The sequence below is a fragment of the Dermacentor andersoni genome, chromosome 1, assembly GCF_023375885.2.
Source record: "Dermacentor andersoni chromosome 1, qqDerAnde1_hic_scaffold, whole genome shotgun sequence".
NCBI lineage: Eukaryota > Metazoa > Arthropoda > Arachnida > Ixodida > Ixodidae > Dermacentor > Dermacentor andersoni.
The window spans coordinates 210,661,674-210,681,933 of NC_092814.1; the positions used below are offsets into that span (position 1 = coordinate 210,661,674).

The 20,260-nt window shown below is 44.7% G+C and overlaps 1 protein-coding gene and 1 long non-coding RNA gene across 2 annotated transcripts in view; one reads left to right on the plus strand and one right to left on the minus strand.

Moving 5' to 3' along the window:
* LOC129380854 (uncharacterized) overlaps positions 1–18,588 on the minus strand; it is a 32,306-nt gene extending 13,718 nt beyond the window's left edge. The window contains exons 1-2 of the long non-coding RNA XR_008609078.2: positions 16,139–18,588; positions 15,199–15,352 (exon numbers count right to left, since the gene is read on the minus strand). This is a non-coding gene — a long non-coding RNA (uncharacterized lncRNA). The remainder of the gene's footprint in view (positions 1–15,198; positions 15,353–16,138) is intronic.
* Positions 1–20,260, plus strand: part of LOC126547432 (nose resistant to fluoxetine protein 6-like) — a 50,836-nt gene that overhangs the window by 28,158 nt on the left and 2,418 nt on the right. Inside the window, exons 8-14 of the mRNA XM_050195435.3 lie at positions 243–344; positions 1,472–1,637; positions 2,456–2,538; positions 8,875–8,997; positions 9,267–9,387; positions 18,496–18,682; positions 19,217–19,359. Of these exons, the coding sequence (XP_050051392.3) occupies positions 243–344; positions 1,472–1,637; positions 2,456–2,538; positions 8,875–8,997; positions 9,267–9,387; positions 18,496–18,682; positions 19,217–19,359 (925 nt within the window). The remainder of the gene's footprint in view (positions 1–242; positions 345–1,471; positions 1,638–2,455; positions 2,539–8,874; positions 8,998–9,266; positions 9,388–18,495; positions 18,683–19,216; positions 19,360–20,260) is intronic.

Genomic DNA, 20,260 nt, shown 5'->3' on the forward strand with positions numbered 1-20,260 from the left:
CTGAACTGGCGGTGCCTGTATTTACTTCAAATACTACCTCTCTAATAAACTGCGTTTGTTGCGCGTTCAAGTAACACGTTGAAGTAGACGCCCGTTGTTTCTTACCACAAACGAGAAATTTAGGCAAACGAAATAACATTCGAACGCAGCATGCTACTCGTAATAATTGACTACGTTTCATGAATAAACCGCTCGTAGGGATTTTTTTATCAGTTTCTTATACATTTTGTTTTGCTTTTCAGTGGCTTCGCGTTAACGTTTTCACTACTTGGCTTTCGGCAAGGTTTGTACAAGCAGAACCTGCTCATCGTTTTCCTCATTGGTTGCTGCAAGCGTTATATCAGGTACGCATTGTGTAATTGCGGATTGAGCATCATTAAAAAAAAACGCGAACTGTTGCCTAATGATAAAAGGAGATCGTGACTGCATGAATACTAATTGTTTGATTTAGTAACCGGCTGACCTATTGGTGGAGGGATCTCTCGATATGGTAACAATTAAGTGAAAAGTTCAGCCCTTGGCTGGCCTAAGAGCCTCGAGGCGCTTGTTATAATCATAAATCGATCATCTTAACTCAAAGGTACCTTGGCACTGTCGTTATCGCACCGTGTTCGTCGTACATTAAACGACCACTTTGTGAAATGTGAGTGAATTGGCTAGCTATTTCAAAATGATTTTTTTTTGTTTAATCGCGAGCGCTTTAATAGTCTGGCGACTCATGCGCATTTTCAGCTGCTCACGATAAAAAACAGCCGCGTCTAACGTCTTTCACGCAGCTCATACAAAAAAAAAAAAAAAAACTTTAAAATCGATTTAGTGCTAGGCGCAATCGAACCCTCGTCGCGCGGGTTCCTCAATCACAGCTGTCCCACGCTTTAGCGCTGCGCCACGAATGCGCGCACTAGGCGAGGGAAAAAGATTATCTGCTTTCGCAAGCACCAGCCCGCCACGAATCTCGCAGGCCACGTGCGGACTTCGTGGCGGCGCCGTCGCATGGCGCAGTGTGTACAGAGGGAATCGCGAGAGAGGAACCCGGCTGCAGTACACTCCTCATACATGTCGCATTTCGGCGGTGACAATGCGATGTGTTATCATATTGCTTCAATGGTAATCATATTAACCTCGACATTCATCGTGAAATGGGCTCTGTCAGAATTTTTTGGTGACATAAAGCCAGAAGAGCTCTGAAACTTCGGGATTAAGTGATCGGACTCCTATATTTATCGCGACAATATACATCTCCATGTCGGTCGGCAGTATCACACCCCTTGAATTATTCACCGGGAAACTGCTTGCGTGACTTGTGACTTGTCTGCTTGGTGGAACGGGGTTATAACGGTTCGTTTGAGGACGGGACACCGAAAGAATGCACAGAGGACGTCCTCAAACGCGCCGTTATAAGCACGTTCCACCAAGCCAGCTACCAACTAGCCCATCTAAGTCTCCTAATTGACTTGTCTGCTATTGCCAGGTTGACAATACCAATCATTGGAGTCATCTTGTGCACATTTTTGCTACCACTACTAGTCGATGGTCCAGCGGATCAAGATTTCGTGGCGAGTGAAGTGCAGGGCTGCATTTCAAAATGGTGGACCGTGTTCCTGCACTTTAACAACTTCAACTCAATGAATGACATGGTGCGTGCACGGCGCCTTACTTGACGCGTCGACTAACAACTTTTGAGATTAACCTAACGCTCATTATCAGTGACGTTTAGACCTTTGGCGGTGTGCTTTGATTAATTGAGTAGATCAGGTGACGTGCGGCCTGCAATTTTAGCTGCTTTCAGTGGAGCATGCTTTTCGGTAGCACTTCTGAGCGCAATGCAATATGTTTCCTTATCAGAGAGCTCAAAGACCCCGCATATCCGTTTACAATGTAGCTGTGACGATATAGGTAAGATCAGCGCTAAATATATCGTAAAGTGCTATATCATCCATGCTACAGGTGCAGTGCAGGTCCTTGTTCGTGACCAGCCGGAGGCAGTGATCACCTACCGCGGCGCAGCATTCACGTTCAGACACCAGAGTCTGTTCTCGTTACATCCGTTCACCTCTTACATTTTGTTTAGTTTTATTGGTTTTTGCCTGTCTATAGCGACTCGTATTTGCGTGAACTCAGCCGTTGTCTTTCGCGTATTCATAATAGGAAATTACAAACACGTTTGGCGCACAATACAACAACAGTAACAAAGATATATGTGACAATGGCGTAATAGCATGCTCTTAAACACAGCTTTAACTCGATAATAATTTATTGTTCAGTAATATTTAATTTCTAAGCAGTACCTTTCTCTTCTTCTACGTAGGAGAGAAGACTGCAACAGACATAAGAAATGCTTACGGGGCACGGGCTGACACGCCGTAGAAACTATGAAATTAAGAGATGTACGCTATACTAGAATTGTTTTGAAGCAAACTCTTTCTCACGACTGTATCTCTCCCTTTTGCTACAGTGCCTGCAACATCTGTGGTACGTGAGTGCCGACATGCAGCTTTTCCTTTTTGTGGCACTTCCGCTGACTCTCATATTCGTCAGGTAAGCGTTCTGCTAAATATTGCAACTCATCAATATAGTGGCTTGCTGCGATCATGCTTCCTACCTACTTTGTTTTAACTGCTAACGTGTAGGACGAGCAACCGTTTGTACTCTCATTAATGAATGCGCGGCCATTGGTTGGTCCATTGTAAAGGGCTTCAGGTTTTCGTTTTTCACGGAACACTCGCCGCGATGGCTCAGCGGCTGCGGCCTTTTGTTTTTACTCACAGGGTCTCGTGTTCGTAGATTGAGAGGCACGTAAAAGAGTCGAGCGGGGTCAAATTTAGCCCTCTAATACAGCTTCCTTCACAGACACTTTGGGTCGTAACAATCCCCGCCATGTATTTCCATTCATCAGAACTAAGCTGCAGATGGTGAACCTATTTATGACGTTGAAAAGGAGACAACAAGGGGCGAAAATAGCACTGCAAAACAGGCGAGCACGGAAATAACAGGTTTTAATTGTAACTGCGCAGAATCATTGCTCTACATATCCTTCGGTGTTAGAGAAAACCTCCATATAATCGAAACATTGTGTAAAGCATAAAGAAATTGGCTGCGTCACTGCGCAAATCGAACGCATATTTATTCTTTATTTTCTCTTAACTGTCAACCACAGAACCCATTTCAATGTATGTGGACCCCTTGTCTGATATTAATCTTACGTGTGCGTTCGTATGTGACGCTTTTTCAATTTCGCGAAAAAACAATGCATTGAAGACGCCGAACTTGTGTTTATTTATCATAATAGCCACAACGCCATTGCCTGGCATTACAGTGGGGGAGGGGGGGGGTGAAAACGAAAACGTACACAAAATACCACCGCATGCTGGTGGCGAGAAAAAGAAATAACATTGAGATAGCAAAAACACAAAATTGTTATACATAAAAATGTCACAGCAAGGAAGAAAATGAATCATTGGATGTTATGGATACTAGCTCCTCAGGCAACTTGTTCCAGTCGGAAATTGTTTTTGGGAAAAAGGACAAAGACATTTTAAAAAGGTCAGTCCGTTACCTGTATTCCTTAACCTTGAGCGAATGGTCTCTTCGTACGGACACATAATCAGGGATAAATATATATTGAGTTCGGTCAGTTCCAGTTTTTGATTGAAATATATTATGGAACAATTTTAACCGGAGAACTTCTATACGTTTTTGAAGTGTGTCCCATCGCTAAGTGTTTTTCACATTCGATAGGCTGAAATACCTGTCATGGTTATTAAACAAGAACGAATGGCCAAATTTTGAACTCTTTCAAACTTTTTAATGTCAAATACAGATTTCTGGTCCCAGATTGTGCAAGCATACTTAAGTATGCTTCGAACATTTGATATATACAACAGTTCTTTGGTCTTTACAGGAAAATGTCTGGCGTTACGACGCAGGAAGCCCAAAACACGCCATGTTCTGGCAGTAAGGAAATCGACATGGCGGTGCCACAACACTACACTGGTTAAAGATACACTAATATATTTAAATTCCTATACTGACAGCAGTTTGGTACTGTTACTGTTATATGTGAAATCATGAGGAGCCTTTTTTAATGAAACACATATGTACAGACTTTTGTAAATTAATATGCATTTCCCAATGCTCACACCGTTGGACTACTGTACACAAGTCCTGTCGTAATGCTTCGAAGTCACCCCAATCGTTGATAATGCTATACAGTACACAATCATCCGCCAACAGTCGCATGCACGAAGAAATACCTGTAAAAAATCTCATTCATGTAAATTATGAACAGTATAGGACCCAGAACAGATCCCTGAGGCACCCCTGAGGTAACATCAATTTCTTGAGACTGCTTCCCCCTGATAACAACGCTCTGACTCCTCAGGCTCAAATACTCCATCATCCATCTCCTAACGTTCTCATTTATCTTGTACAAAGATAATTTTTCTAATAATGACGAATGTGACACAACTTCAAAAGCTTTTAGAAAGTCCAGGAATATGCAGTCAACAGATTGTCGTGTATCCAGTACGCTTGGTAAGTCATGAAGGAATTCGGTATGCTGGGTGACACACGAGTAACCGCTGCGAGAACCATAAATCCCAACGTTATGAGTATGCACTAAGATGGCTCATATTGTTAGTATAAAACACGTGCTCTAAATCATTACACATCACACTGGTCAAAGATACGGGTAAAAAATTTTAGACAATATTTATAGGTCCCGATTAATGTATAAGCAAAACGTTTGCAAGTTTCCATTCATCAGGGAAAGATCAGCCCTGTAATAACTTGGTTAAAAGAATCTGCAGGTACATTGACAAAGAAAAAAAAAAAACACGAGAAGAGAGCAGGATCATGGGTATACCGTCCTGTCCAGTGGTACTGTGTTCTTTTAAGCCTTCTAAGAGCGACACAATTCCTCGCTGTTCAAATACAACGTCCGCCATGGGTTCGGCACTGATAAAGTCAGGGCAACAGTAGGCAGGGCTAATGTTGTTGCAGCAGAAAACATTGAGCTGAAAAACGCGTTAAAGCACTTGGCTTTCTCCAGATTATCGTCAACAATAATTCTGTCATGACCGAGTGGTGGGAAGGACAACTCATCCTTTCTATTTCTTTTAACATGCTGCCAAAATTCTTTAGGGCTATCATGGATGCGCAAGTCGAAGGAATGGAAGTAGGCAATTTGCTTTTTTTAACCGAAGCATTCATATCTCTTGTTTTTTTATTGAAATGAAAATAAAAGAAAGAGACGTAGTCACCTTATGATGGTGACGGCCGCTCCTTTTCTCATAGCGGAAACAACAATATAGAAATATGTAGGAAAATGAAAAGAAATCGCTTCACACGCTCAGGAATCCACAGAGCAGTCCTATACGCCCATGAACATAAGAGTATAAAGGTCAAATGCAAGTTGCACCACAATGAGTTCGTAAACAAAGTCACAAACACACACAAACGGCCGTGATGTAGACTTCGATGAGCATATAAACAGAGGAGGAATTACACAGTGTTAAAACAATTCACGCATGGAAAAAATGTATAACACGTAATATACAAGCACTAATAATTACATATAATAGAAGAACGTTATAGTAACATCGTGTGATTATTCAGTGCAATACCTAGTACTTGTTAAGGATGCCTGTTTCTTCATAAAAATGTTCAAGTGCGTTCAATACTTTTCGCTGTGCTATTTTCGGTGGCCATAAGCCCAGCAATTTTGCGAGTGAGAACGGCCGGTGAGGATCAGTGGAGTGTAGCTTCTGTTCTAGCTGCCGTCTTTGCACCTCGTATATGAGGTATTCGAGGAGTAGATGGCGGACATCCTCATCGTCGTGGCCACAGGAGCAAGCCGGGGAAGGAGCCCATTTGATGCGATATAGGAAATGTTTGGTGTATGCTGTCCCAAGGCCCAGTCGATAAATTAGTGTCTCAGTACTTTTAGAAAGTTGTACATCCAGCTGGTATTTCAGTTGAGGGTGCGCTTCGTAAAGAATTGATTCCTTAGTGTTTTCATTAAATCATGACATACACAAGTCTTTCTTTAGTACTCTCAATATCCGTTTTGTGTCCATTCGTTATAAAGGAATGAGTTGAATTTCTGCATCTTTATGGGCCGATTTTGCCAATGAGTCTGCTATTTCGTTGCCTTCTATACCAGCATGGCCCGGGACGTATACGTACGTATAGCTGTTGTCTCTTTTCAATGACTCTGCGCACCTCTTTTGTAAACCATGGCTTGCTTTTGCTGGGACGTTTCGTCATCACTCATGACGGCACATATCGTTCACGCAGATCAAGAAGTTTATCTTTCAGTGTGCTCCACAGTTCATCTACGCTGAGTGATTCAGACGACGTTTTGTACACATCAATATAGAATTCTAATACACACGTTATCTCGGGGATACGCGCCTTTTGATGAATGTAAATGTCCCGATAGCCACAATCTTCAAGTTTAACTTACTGAAAGTTCATTTCCGCCAAAACATAACTGTGATCACTGATACCAGGAAATGCCAGGGTAGACTGAACTGCCGATAGTGGATTAGTCTTTAATAAATCCAAAACGTTATTGCCACGCGTTGGCTGCATCCCTAACTGGGATAAGCTGAACGCATTGCAGAGAGTTAGCATTTCGTAGCCTAATGCAGTAGTGGTTCGATATGAAACACCCTTTGAGCACCAGTTTATTTCAGGAATGTTAAAATCTCTCCCAATAGCTAAACTGTCAGTTTGAACAGTTTCAATCATGTCAGTTTAGTCGCCCAAAACATGAAGCCAGCTTCCAGGTGGCTTGTAAGATCACCATGCGGATAGCGATTTACCATTTCGAGGTCTAATTTGAGGCCACACAGCCTCACTTATGCTTACATCAATTCCGACCTTACGAGAGTTAACCAAAAGATCTGCAAGAATAAAGACAGCTCCACCATGACTGTCGTGATCATTTCGATAGCTGACGTAGTTGCTGGGAAAAACTTCGCTGTATATCCATGACATAACCGTCCAGCCATAATTGACTTCCAATTGCAACCGACGGTTTCATCATGCCGATTAGACCGCGCAGCTCCTCTACTTTGTTCTTAACACTTCTGCAATTTAGAACCAGAAATGACAAAACAGAGCGTTCCGGGTTTGTCTGTCAAGTAGCTTGAACCACCTGGCCCCAAGATTCGTCATATATGTGTTTGGCGCTATCCAAATAAAGTACATCGTATTTCAAATGCGCTTTACCATTGGTGACCTTGTGAGTTTTGGCATAATCCCACAGTATCTTCCATTTTTTTTGTACGGGTTAAGAGAAGTCCGCTGAAATGCCAGTAGAACTCCGTTTTAACTTTCTTTTATTTGACAGAACAGCCTCTTCTTTCGTCTTTGAAGTAAGATTAACAATTATTGGCTGAGTTCTTTCTGAACTGAACCGTCCGAGACGACGAATCCTTGCGACTCCAGGGTCTGTTCCCATGGTTGTCGTTGGTATAAGCTATTTTTTTTTCAGCGCATTTCGTATTTTCGACTCGACGTGAGCGTCCCGTGTCGTTCTGCCATCAGTGGCAACGTGTTGTTGAGCGTGGGTACACGAAGCATGGATTCATTGAATAGCCGCTTCGTACAATAAACTCTTCAGTAGAGCGTCATACAAGAGAAGTCCGCTGAAATGCCAGTAGAACTCCGTTTTAACTTTCTTTTATTTGACAGAACAGCCTCTTCTTTCGTCTTTGAAGTAAGATTAACAATTATTGGCCGAGTTCTTTCTGAACTGAACCGTCCGAGACGACGAATCCTTGCGACTCCAGGGTCTGTTCCCATAGTTGTCGTTGGTATAAGCTTTTTTTTTTTCAGCGCATTTCGTATTTTCGACTCGACGTGAGCGTCCCGTGTCGTTCTGCCATCAGTGGCAACGTGTTGTTGAGCGTGGGTACACGAAGCATGGATTCATTGAATAGCCGCTTCGTACAATAAACTCTTCAGTAGAGCGTCATACAAGAGAAGTCCGCTGAAATGCCAGTAGAACTCCGTTTTAACTTTCTTTTATTTGACAGAACAGCCTCTTCTTTCGTCTTTGAAGTAAGATTAACAATTATTGGCCGAGTTCTTTCTGAACTGAACCGTCCGAGACGACGAATCCTTGCGACTCCAGGGTCTGTTCCCATGGTTGTCGTTGGTATAAGCTTTTTTTTTTTCAGCGCATTTCGTATTTTCGACTCGACGTGAGCGTCCCGTGTCGTTCTGCCATCAGTGGCAACGTGTTGTTGAGCGTGGGTACACGAAGCATGGATTCATTGAATAGCCGCTTCGTACAATAAACTCTTCAGTAGAGCGTCATTCGAGAACAATTAACGAAAAATATTCGCCAAAGGCAAACCTGATCGACTTCAAAGAAAAAAAAACTTAGCCGCCATCTTGGTACTTTCGCAATGGCGGTCAAGGTTTCTCATTCCACCTCAAATCACATACGTAATAAAAGATAAATAAATAGTGGAGGTATATTTTTCCGTATGGAAAGGCATGATCATCAAGGTAGGGTCACCTTTGGAGAAGTGCATTATCCCGTTGCATTTCCGTGATTGCCTGTGCTGGCACCCAGAAATGCGATGACCTCATTTCACTTGCACAGAAGGTCTTGCCCACGGTGAATTACCTCGAGACCGCCTTATGTAAGTTGATGCATCTGCATTCATTATGTATATTATTTGAATAAATTGCAATAATCCCGAAAAGTGACCTGCTGAATATTGTGCATTTCGGCAGGCTGCTATGACAAAAACTAGTATCACCCCGAAATTCATATATCCACCGTTGTTCCATCACTGAAACTCGCTCTACTATAGGCATCAAAATTGTACCATTCCTTTTTCTCTCTCTGCGCAGGCACCCCAAAATTGGTCTGGTGCTGTCTGCTTCGCTCGCCATTGCTTTCACTGTGATGACCGCGTATCAGATTTACCACTGGAATGTCACATACTCCATGACCGTGGCGACAAACGACCAAAGGTGAGGACATCACGTCCCATTAGACTAAACCTGTAGCTCTAGTGCTTGTATGAGAAGTTCGCAGTTAGATTTAGTGAAATATAACACACAACGTTCAGTGCTGCTATCCTAATGTTGATATAAGGGAAAAAATATGGCGCCAAGGAGTTGCACCTTAGAAATTTCATGCATCGCCTAGCGGCTTTTTTATTTACCATTACTATTTAAAAAGCCTCTCTCAATGTATTCGGCCCAATGACATTAAAAATTGTTCATGTCTTTTTTTCCAGAAAAGTATACCGTTCTTTAGAGTTAATCTATTATAAGCCTTTTACGCACGTTGGTACGTACGTAGTGGGCCTCGTAGCGGGATACCTTGCACTGGAATACAGAAACAAGCCCATTCACAAGGTAAGAGCTCGTTATCTTGCAGCTTTGTGACACTCGTCACCCGGGATGAAGGAAGAAATTAGCAAAACTTTCCTACGGAATGAGTCAATAATATTGCGAAGCGCAGGCCAAACTGAATTCTTTGATCAGAAAGTGCGCGATCGAACGAACAGGAGATATGAACATCGATCGAACGAACAGGAATGAACAGGAGGCAACGGATGATAGCAAAAAATTTGGATACGGAGCACTCTTGTCCTGTTTGCCGCGCTCTATATCTTCCAGGACCGTCTTCTGTGACTGTATAGACCAGATTACTTTACCCTCGCACGCAGGCTGCGGGCGCGCTCCTGTATACTCACTATACTCTCGCCACCAGGCGCCACCTCTCGGCGTGGACTGCGGGAATCGGCGGAGTAGCGCGTGTGTTTGTTTATGCGTGGCGCTTGTTTGTGTCGTTGCGTGTGTGTGTCGTTGTTACTCATGGTTTGAGCGTGCAGCAACAATGTACAAAAGCTACTCGTCAGGGCGGCATTGTGCCGTCGTCAGCTGCTCGGCAGCGTGAGATGTGGCGGATGGACGTGCTTTTCAGGGCTCCATGGCGGCGACGAAATCATAAGTTTTTTGTGCATCTTAGAACTTGCTTTTGTTTTTGATTTGCGTTTATTTTATAGCCTTCAAGTAACAACTGGCCAGTTTTCTTCGTTTTTCTCTCTCTCTCTTTTTTGGAGTGGGCGGTTGTGTTTCGTGTATATTTAGTTTTGCAGGATAGTCAGAACGTCCTTTCGCGCCACGTGCTTCAACACGTGAAACCGGGTGGGACGTTGTCTTTATAGCCTTTAAATAGTAGCTTCGAAGAGGCAAGACTAATAGCTATTAGTGATTTTACTGTGTGTGCTTTGGTATTGGGAATATTGCTTTGGCAGGAAAGTGAGAGCGTGGCCGCGTGGTTGAACACGTGCGAAAACGTTTCATACCTTAAGTCTGTGCGGCATTGATTGCTTTTAAAACATTGGTGAGAATTTGCGGCATCTTAAGGGTTTAGATTCTGTGCGTATCGGTTTTTGCTAGAAGGCTCGTGCTCTGCATTATTATAGTATTATGGTATTTTCATTAGAAAAAGTCGTGCAATACATGGCAAGAAAGCCGGGAAAGCGTGCAGTGTTCGGGGGTCCCTCAAGGCAGACGAATATAGTGAAGGCAGAATATAGTGAGTTTCTGGGTGTAATAACGACAGAAATACGGAAATAGAAATAACATGTTCGTTGGAAAGGAAAAAAAGAAACCGGAAAGCTGGTGGAACAGGGAGGTACGAGAAGCGATCGCCGAACGACAGAAAGCATCTCGAGAGCACAGGCAGGCAAAGAAGGCGCAGCTGCCGCAGGATGAAGTAACCAGTAAATGGGAAATATACCGGGAGAAAAAGTATATGGTTCAAATACTGGTGCAAGCAAAATTAAAAGGTAAAAGTGAACGTTGGTTGTCAGAAATACGTGAGAAAAAGAAGGCCGCACCCAGAATATTTTGGAACCACATAAAATTATTAGGTAGGAAGTCAGCAACAATACAACAATATATCCTAGACGAAGATGGAAACAAACTGGAAGGGGAAGCGGCATTTAATTACATCCGAGAGATAACAGCCGAATCTTTCCAAGGCAATGACGAGGTTGTACTTAAAGAAAAAAAAAGAGCATGAAGGACAACCAGATGTAGAAGGAGCTGGTGCTGACAAATTTCAACTGGAAGAAAGCCGAAGAGAAAATTCCTAAGTGCACAGCAACAGGGCTAGACTAGGTTCCCGTTAGGCTGATTAACGAACTAGGACCAAAAAGTAAGGAAGCTCTGGTGAAAGCAGTGGAAAAAGCTTTAAAAGATAGAAGAATACCAGCCAGTTGGCGACAAAGTAGAATGAATTCGATTTATATAGGTAAGGGGGCGAAAGATAGAATTCACTCGTATAGACCGTTGACCATTACATCGGTAATATACAGGTTAGCAATGCAGGCAATCAAAGTAAAGCTGCAAGCATGGGCAGAGAGTAATGGCATTTGAGAGAACTTCAGAATGGCTTCAGAATAGGTAGGCGTTTGGATGATAACTTAGTTGTTCTTACTCAGTGTATTCAAATACCAAGAGTAGAAAGCAGACCGTTATATGTGGCCTTTTTAGACATTACAGGAGCGTATGACAACGTAGACCGCAACATTTCGTGGGATATTCTGGTAGCCAACCGGACGTTATTCTGGTTAACCTCCCTGCCTTCTACTTTTCTCTTTCCTCCTTTCTGGAAAGGGAAGGCTTAGGCGATGATTGTCTACAGCTTTTGAAATAGATTTACCTAGAAAATACCGTTTGCGTTGAATGGCAAGAAATGAGGAGCGAGGAGAAAGTTGATATCAACAAGGGACTGAGGCAGGGGTGCCATTTATCCCCACTGCTGTTTATGATGTACATGGTGAGGGTGGAGAGGGCGCTAGAAGGAAGTAATATCGGGTTTAATCTCTCATACAAACAGGTGGGTACAGGAGTAGAGCAGCAGCGTCTAGGTATACTTTATGCGGACGACATTGTGTTGCTAGCTAACAAGCAGAGTGATTTGCAACGTCTGAGTAATACCTGTAGACAGGAAGGCGAGAATTTAGGCTTGAAATTTAGCATTAGGAAATGAGGTGTTATGGTATTCAATGAAAACAGTGAACAGACACTGGCAATACAGGGGCAAGGAATACCTCGGGTAAAAGAATATAAATACTTTGGTATATGGATAAACGAAAGCAATAGATATATGGAAACAAAGAAAAAAGCAATAACAGTAAAGGGGAAGTGAAATGCGGCCAATATGAAGCACAGAGCGTTATGGGGATAAAATGAGTACGAGGTGCTCCGGGGTTTGTGGAAAGGCGTAATGGTTCCAGTACTTACTTTTGGAAATGCGGTTGTTTGCTCGAAATCAGGGGTACGATCAGGACGCGATGGGAACCAAAGGTCAGTGGGTCGCCTCGCATTGGGCGCTCACGGGAAGACTACAAATGAAGCTGTGCAGGGTGGTATGGGCTGTACAAGTTTTGAACAAAGGGAGCTCACAGTAAAATTGATTATGAAGAACGACTGAGGAATATGAAAGAAAGTAAATGGGTTGGAAGAGTGTTGAGGTATCTGTACAGGAAAAACATTGATTCACAGTGTAGTAAAAGAACTAGGAAGCTTATGAGCAACTACGTGGCCTGTAGGGTGAGCAACACAGCAACAAAGAACGTCAAGCGCAAAGTCAGAGAAGCTGAAATAATAATGGAAAAGAAACCTGCGATGAGGAACTACTTAAGAGGAAAAAAAGAAATCCGGAAAGAAACGATTTATCATAACTCAAAGGGAAGCTCATTACTTTTCGAAGGGAGGTCAGGATGGTCAGATATAAGAAAGGAGAAGAAGCATGTGCTTGCTGTGGTAAAGCTAGGGAAACGATGGAGCATGTTTTATTAGAATGTGAAGATATCTGCCCAGCGGTAGATTTAGGCATCACTGGCTTCCTTGAAGCCCTTCGGCTCAGCGAGAGCTAGGGGAAAGTAAACATGTCCGCAATAGAGTTTAGTAAGAGGCGGTTGCAAGATTGGTGGAAGAAAAGTAGGGACACGACAAACAACGGAGGCGTACAAAAACAAAGTTCTCAATAGGGGGTCAGAAAATTTGGTTATGAGAATCCATCGTGTTTTTTTAAATATTTAACCTATAGGTAGGACATTAGGCAGTATAATAGCAAGAGCTTGGTGGCGCAACCCACCGCCTCGTTCCAAAGGGGACGTTCATAACATTCATCCATACATCCATCCTGCACGAAGAATCACACGCAAGTGCAAGCACAACCCGGTCAAGATAAGGCAATCATTTCCAACGCAAACCCATGTTTCGTATGGCCGGTCAGAGTCAGCTTGCGAAGGAGAGACTTTCCATTTTATGAAACATGTCTCTTTGTCAGCCTAGGCAAACGAGGAGCTGACCGACGCAGTTATAGGATTCCAAGCTCTTGATTGCTTGGCGGTCCTCCAGGTCGCAGGCTTTTGTTTTCAGCAGGTAATACGTAATCTGGTTTCCCTGCAGGGGGGGCCAGAGTTTTGTGTCGTCTTTCCATTCGTTGGCCGCGATAGAAAGAGGATGGGACAGAACACGGTCGCCTACTGTGAAGAAGCAAGAAGAAAAAAGCGCAAGTTGCAATATCGTCATACATGAAAACACACAGAACAAAGCTCTGGCGGCAAACTGTTCATTGGGTGAGCTTGTGCCTCTAAATAAATTAACAGGATGACAGCGATAGCAGCAAGAGCAATGCATGGTCATCGGGTGAAGAATGGCTTCGCTGTCAGCCGCGCTCACCTTGGCGGCGAAGTTTTGTGATAATGCCCTTAAGTTCCGAAACGCATCTCCAACATCCTACGCGTTAAATAAATATCTAGTATTTGGAGAGTTATTTTGCTGCACAACAAAAGTCGTAATTTATCTCGCATGCTTAACCTGCGTTATTGCCTCGTGCCCGGTACTTCCAAGTTACAAGCGGCATGGGCTCTATCAGCGCGTTTAGCATTCTTGATAGGAATGTGGCGAGAGCCGAGTTTTAAAAATTTCGCTCGGCGTTACACTCTTTGCAACACTTGAAGGCCAAAGCCTGGTGCACATTTAGTCATGCATTGAGTTATACATTAAGTTACACACTAGTTTATACATTACCAAATGATAGGTTTTCGCTACATGCAAAATCGCGTGTGGCGCATACCCGCATGTCCCGGACATGCGCCATACGTGATCAGGTATAGGCATTTCCATAGGGCCACGTGACATCTTCTTTTGCCATCCGCAGCGACGCCGGGTTTTCGACAAGGACATTGCCAACTCTTTAAAGGACACTTCCGCATGAGACATATAAAAGCTTCGTCCAAATAACTGCTGGGGTTTTACGTGCCAAACCACGATGTCATTATGATGCACGCCGTAGTGGACGGTTCCGGAAATTTCGACCACCTGTGGTTCCTGTACGTGCACCGGGATCGCACAGTACAGGGGCGTCTAGCATTTAAATTTCGCCTCCATTGAAATGCGACTGCCGCGACCGGGATCGAATCCGCGTCTTTCGCGTCAGCAGCCGAACACCGTAACCAGTGCACCAACGCGGCGGCGCCGAGCGATGACTTTTGAAGAAATGAAACGCTAGGGAACCAGATCAGGATTGTTGTTGGGTGGCAGAAGGTCTCCCCAAGTATTCATATTTTTTTCTTAGCGTGTTCAAGCGAACGCGCTTTGGTCAGGTATCGCGTAGCCACCGAGGCTATTAGAGAAGCTTTCAGAGGCGGTTCAAAAGAAAACAAACATTGCTTCGCGGCAATATTGCATCGCATCCTTCACTCAGTAATTTTACATGAGGTGTGAAACGCATTTCGAAAACCGTTACCCTGTTTGGATAAGCTTGTCGAAGTATGAATGCAATCTAGTTTTACGCCGTGCGAGTTTCACTTTTGTCAACAACTAAAGCTTCACCACAACACAGTGTCATGTCACTGCAAAGGCCCTGTGGCAGCGCACAGCGACGTTACATGCAGCTGTGGCATGCTTATTGGCACTAATTATCTTGCACCATGGTCGGCACCTGCCAGAACACTTAATCTCGCTTCAAGACGCGCGGAACCCAATGCGTACGTCTTCCGCAAACGAAAATCCATCGCCCTCATTTCGAATATCATGCCGCGAAACTTCACAAAAGTCAAGCGTGCCCCCGATCCTACGCGTGTTCTACTGCGTTCGCCATGCGTACATAATGCAGAAGTGAAATGAGCATGCACTTACCCATTTTAAGCGTCAACGGTCCGCTTGGAGAACAATTCATTGCCACCGCTCCTGCTTCCGCGAGAGCAGCTATTCGCGGTGCCCGCACTCCGTAGCCAATGCTCGCCAGCGTCGCGAAAAATGACGGCTCCGGGGAACGGCTCCGAATTCTAGTCTACGTGGGAAGTATCATAAAGAATTTTGGACAGTGTAAAATCTTTGCAAATAGGCGTCGTAAGGAATAACGTAGAATGCTGAAAAAAATACCAGACATCTGCGGATGTTTGCAACCAGTATACTGTAAAGGCCCACTTCTCAGTTATATTGAGCAACGTGGCAAACGTTAGTCGTACGTTCACCAGAAGTAGGGGTGAAGATAATGCTTTATCATAGGTAAATGAGTTTGTTGGGCTTTTCGTTTGCGATAGAAATTATACAGAAACTCCAGGCTAATTACCGCCGTCGGCGCCGTTGTCGCCGCGATGTTCCGTATGAAGCCCAAGTGCGATAACATCGCGGCCGCGCGCCTTTGCTAACGGTGCGAGTGAATGCGTGCGAGGGTGAGTCGAGAAGGATGGTGGCCCGATCTCGCGCGTACAAAGCAGGAAGACGGGGAGAAAGTAAAGGGGAGGCTGTATCTGCCAGCGGCTACGTATGGCGCGGCTGAGCACGATCGCACGGGCCCTATGTTGAAGGCGATCTGTGGTGGGCATGGGGGCGGCGACTTACGGATTCGCCATTTGTCGGAAGCGCCTGCCTTGCGTAGTACGAGGGATCACGCGGCGCGCTCCTCATAGATTTCGCTTACGGCGTTCAATAAAAACACCACGCGGTAGCCCTCCTAGTCATTTATGTAAGTACTCTCGTATCTAGGGAAGTTTTTGACTGTCGATATAATATTCTTGGGGAAACTGAAAGCACAGGATCGTTTACAGACGCTATCTCTTTACCGAATACGTACAGTGAGCGCCACTGCGCGCGGTCGCCGCGATGGAGTCTCCCGAACCGGCTTCTTGCGTGAAAGGTAGGCAAACGCTGAGAGTAAAATATGTGAAATATGTTTTTATAGTGAGCTTTCTGTATAACCAAAATGGAGCAAACAGAATGAAGCCTCAATGCAGCGATCGCACGGGTTCGCAGCGACCGAATTCGCGCCTGCAAGCATGTCCGCGCACAATGTTTTGCTTTCGCTGTGACCTCGTTTTCGCACCGTGCCGCGAGCTTCAGGCCGCAGCATATGAGCGTTTGACAGTACAATAGCAACCATTGTTGCATGGACGCTATCAGAACTGTTCAAAAATAATTTCGTTATAGAGACTTCGACGCCTATGGCGACTGTGATGTGCCGGCGCGACGATTCAATCTTTTTTGTCTTCTAAATTCTTGGACATTTCAATATTATTTCTCAAATTGCGTCGCACTGTATGCTTATCTGTCTTCTCAGCATGCGATTTCCTTCTACTTCTTTTTCGTAATCCAGTGCATTAATCCATAACACAAACATGACTATATGCCACGCCTTTTTTTAATGTGCTTCTTACCGCTCCCTTTCCGTTCCATGGAATTTGCCAGTACCTAGAATCGACAAGTTCATAGACCAAACCGTCATGACATTAGCCGGGTAGCGGGCACGGGCGAGCGTCTCAGTGCGCGTTTTCTGCTACTCACCGAACGTCGTGCAGTCCCGGCGCCGTAGCAGAAATCTTCCTCGCGTCTGTGCTTGCTGCATACCCGAGTTGTAGCCGATGGCTGCCTGCCAGTTCTAAGTTTCGCGAGCCAAGCTTCACGCAGCTCCTTGTCCTGCGGCTGTATACGTGTGAATAAGGCTGACACCGGGCTCCGTTGCGTACGTCCGGCACTGCGCCACCGAGCAGTAGCCTACCATGCTGCACGCCTCCATAGGCAGCCACTACGTATTATAGTACTTTCAAATGTTGTCAAGCAGACACCCAAGGCGGTACAGCCTCACCACTTATTGAGAACCGCAGCGCAGGTGGGACTTTAAACTTTCGTTTTCAGCTCGCTTCGGCGCTTCCGAAGCAGCCGACGCGGCCGCTGTGTCCACGTGATCCCTCATGTCACGTTACGCCGACGGTGGCGCCAGCTTTTCCAGTGGTGGAGCACGCCCCCAATAGAGTTAGGCGCGCTGAGGGCTAATAACTTCGTGTGTGCTGTGGTCTCGCCATTTTGTTAGCGTTAAAGCGTGAGGCAGCACGAAGGGCACTTCCCTCGCTGTTGTTGCCACTCTTCCTCACGCAGTCATCGAGCGTGTTCATGTTTGCATGTGCGCGCGTGACACCATGCTTGTTAATTTAGTTAGTGAGTGAATGTTTACAAGTATATAACGACCGATAAGGCTGCTATACTTACTTCGTATAGCTGTCTAATAATTTGCTATCACAATCGATGCTTCGCCTTTCGGGCGAAACTGCGACATTTCTATTAAATCAGACGTTTGACATAGTAGGCGAAACTTTAGTTATTCTATGCACAGCAGGAAGCCAGAATGCTCAAAGGCAGACAGCTCTAAATGCTGAAGTAAAACAAACGAACAAACAAACAAACAGTAAAAGATAACTTTGATAAAGGTAAATGGAATTATGGGGTTTAACCTCCCGAGGCTGCAAAGTGAGATACGTTACGGGAAAGACCGCAGTGGAGGGCTTTGGACTAAGTTTAACTCCCTGGGATTCTTAACTGTGCACCCAAAAAATACGACGCGCGAGCTTTTTGCCATTCCGCGCCCATCAGAATGCGACCGTCGCGGCCGGGAATCGAAGCCTCGATCTCGTGCTCAGTCGAACAGTGCCATATGTACAGAGATAACAAAGAGAATCTTAATAATAAAAAAAAACTAGTTCTTGGGCGCACTATATTCTATCACTGGTGATAAAAAACGAAGACTGTGGCTTCTTGTAGGCAGCAGCAGGCGAAACGTCGTGCAGCGGAAGCTGCCCTGAATTCATTAGTGTGGTTCGTGGCCCTTTCTCGGAGCAGATAACGGACGAATTTCGTACGCATCTTGAATAGCCAAGATAAGCTTGTTGCGCATAATGAACCTGGAGTTCATACGTTCGACGCTTCGCTAACCACGCCACACCCCCCCCAGGGAGAAAAAAGCCGAAAAACGAAAAAAAAAAGAACACCCCGGCTCAAGGTCGAATCCTTATGGCATAAAAATAAAAAGTCTTGTTTAAACCTCGCAGTTTGGCCAATAATTGAGTTTTGTTGCAGGCAGTAAACGTATACTCCGCGATCCCTTTATGAATAAAGTAAAGCGTTCTTGTCTTGTTGATTTCTTCCCTCTCCCTCTCTTAGGTGATCCAGACAGTACACTGGTTGTTGTCCATAGGGCTGGCGTGCTTCGTGATGTTTGTGACGGTGTACTGGAACCAAGGCAATGTGCCAAACAAGGCAGCAAATGCCCTCTACGGCGGATGCCATCGGCTCCTTTGGGCGCTGTCGCTTGCTTGGCCATCGTTTGCCTGCGCTACAGGCAGAGGAGGTGAGATGCGCGGCCACTGGCGGGTGCCTTAACTTTTCCGCGTGCTTTGCGAGTGGTGCACAGTGATGAAACCGAAGGACAGTGTGCTCAGGATATGCTTGTCTCACTACTTCGTCTATACTCCATTGGATGCGCACTACTTGCGGAAAGATACTATTTGTAACTCGGAAGCTGTCCTAACATGCAAGAATAAAAGAAAGTCGTCAGTGGACGAAATTCGCCGGGATCCATATTAAATGACCGTTCTCATTCGTGAATGCGATGTATACTATACGTAAAAATTGCATGGGCAGAAAGCGCGGCACGTCCAGCGTGCCGAGCGTTTTCTTTCAGTCAAGTGGAGCAAAAGTATCTTTTTATCGCAGTTGTGCAGTCTTCCTGATGCTGATCGAACCATTTGAGACTAGTTCTTTTAATTACTATGCTTAATAGCCAGCTTTGTGCTACGTGAACACCGTTGCCGAATTTACCTCAAACTACATGGCAGTTCGTCTTACGTATGCCGAATTCTTTCTTCTTCAAATGCTTCCGCAGGCGTCTTGGAAGGTTTCTTGTCATGGAAAGCCCTGAGGCCTTTGTCACGACTCACATACTGCATATATCTTGTCCACTTGTTGTTCTTCCTAATTCGCATGGGGAACATGAAAACAAATTTTGAACTTGACGAATACATGCAGGTGAGTGGTACTTGAACATGTCATGTTTTCATCAGTAAGCACGAAAAATAGAACTAATAGAGAGCCTCACGGTGTCGCTAAGCCGCATGTTGTAAAAATTTGGCCCATCGCTTGTCCTCTATTTTAACCAGCAGTAACAAATACATGCACTATGATAGGTAACTTGAGATATTTCGTACTAGCAAAATGTCCAATGTAGCAAATAATAAGTCCTATAATATCCTGTAACTAAAGCGCGAAAACAGAGAGGAGCTACTACGTCTTTGCGAGTTCATACATTGTACGTCTCATTAGCGCCTCATTGTTCCACACGCGTACAACAGTGTAGGAGAGAGAGAGAGAGAGAGAGCAAATGATGAATGAAAGGTAGGGAGGTTAACCAGGACTGAGCCCGGTTGGCTACCCTACACTGGGGAAAGGAAAAAGGGGACAGAAATATTAAAAAAAGAAGAGAAAGTCCACTGGGGACATCGTTCGGTCACTCAGTCCGGATCACAGACGCTGACTCAATCCTGCAGCTTTCAAATATCGCAGCAGCTCTTTTGTGGCCTTTTGTAGCTGCGATATGCGAGGCCATGGTCCCAAAATCTTGTTCAAGGTGAACGGTTGTCTATCTAACTGGTTGAGAGCTGTGCAGAGGTCATGTCTTTCATTTTCAAAAGATGGGCAGTGGCAGAGTAGATGTTCTATAGTTTCCTCGACACCGCAGGCATTGCACTCTGTGCTCTCAGCCATTCTAATGAAAAACGTACATGCATTGGTCAATGCGACGCCCAAGCGTAAACGGCACAGCATTGTTTCCTCATTACGCGGAAGCCCTGGTAACAGTGTAGGAGAAGGAAATATAAGGCCCATAGGACAACGGAAAACAGTAATCTGATGATCATGATGATTACGCTTG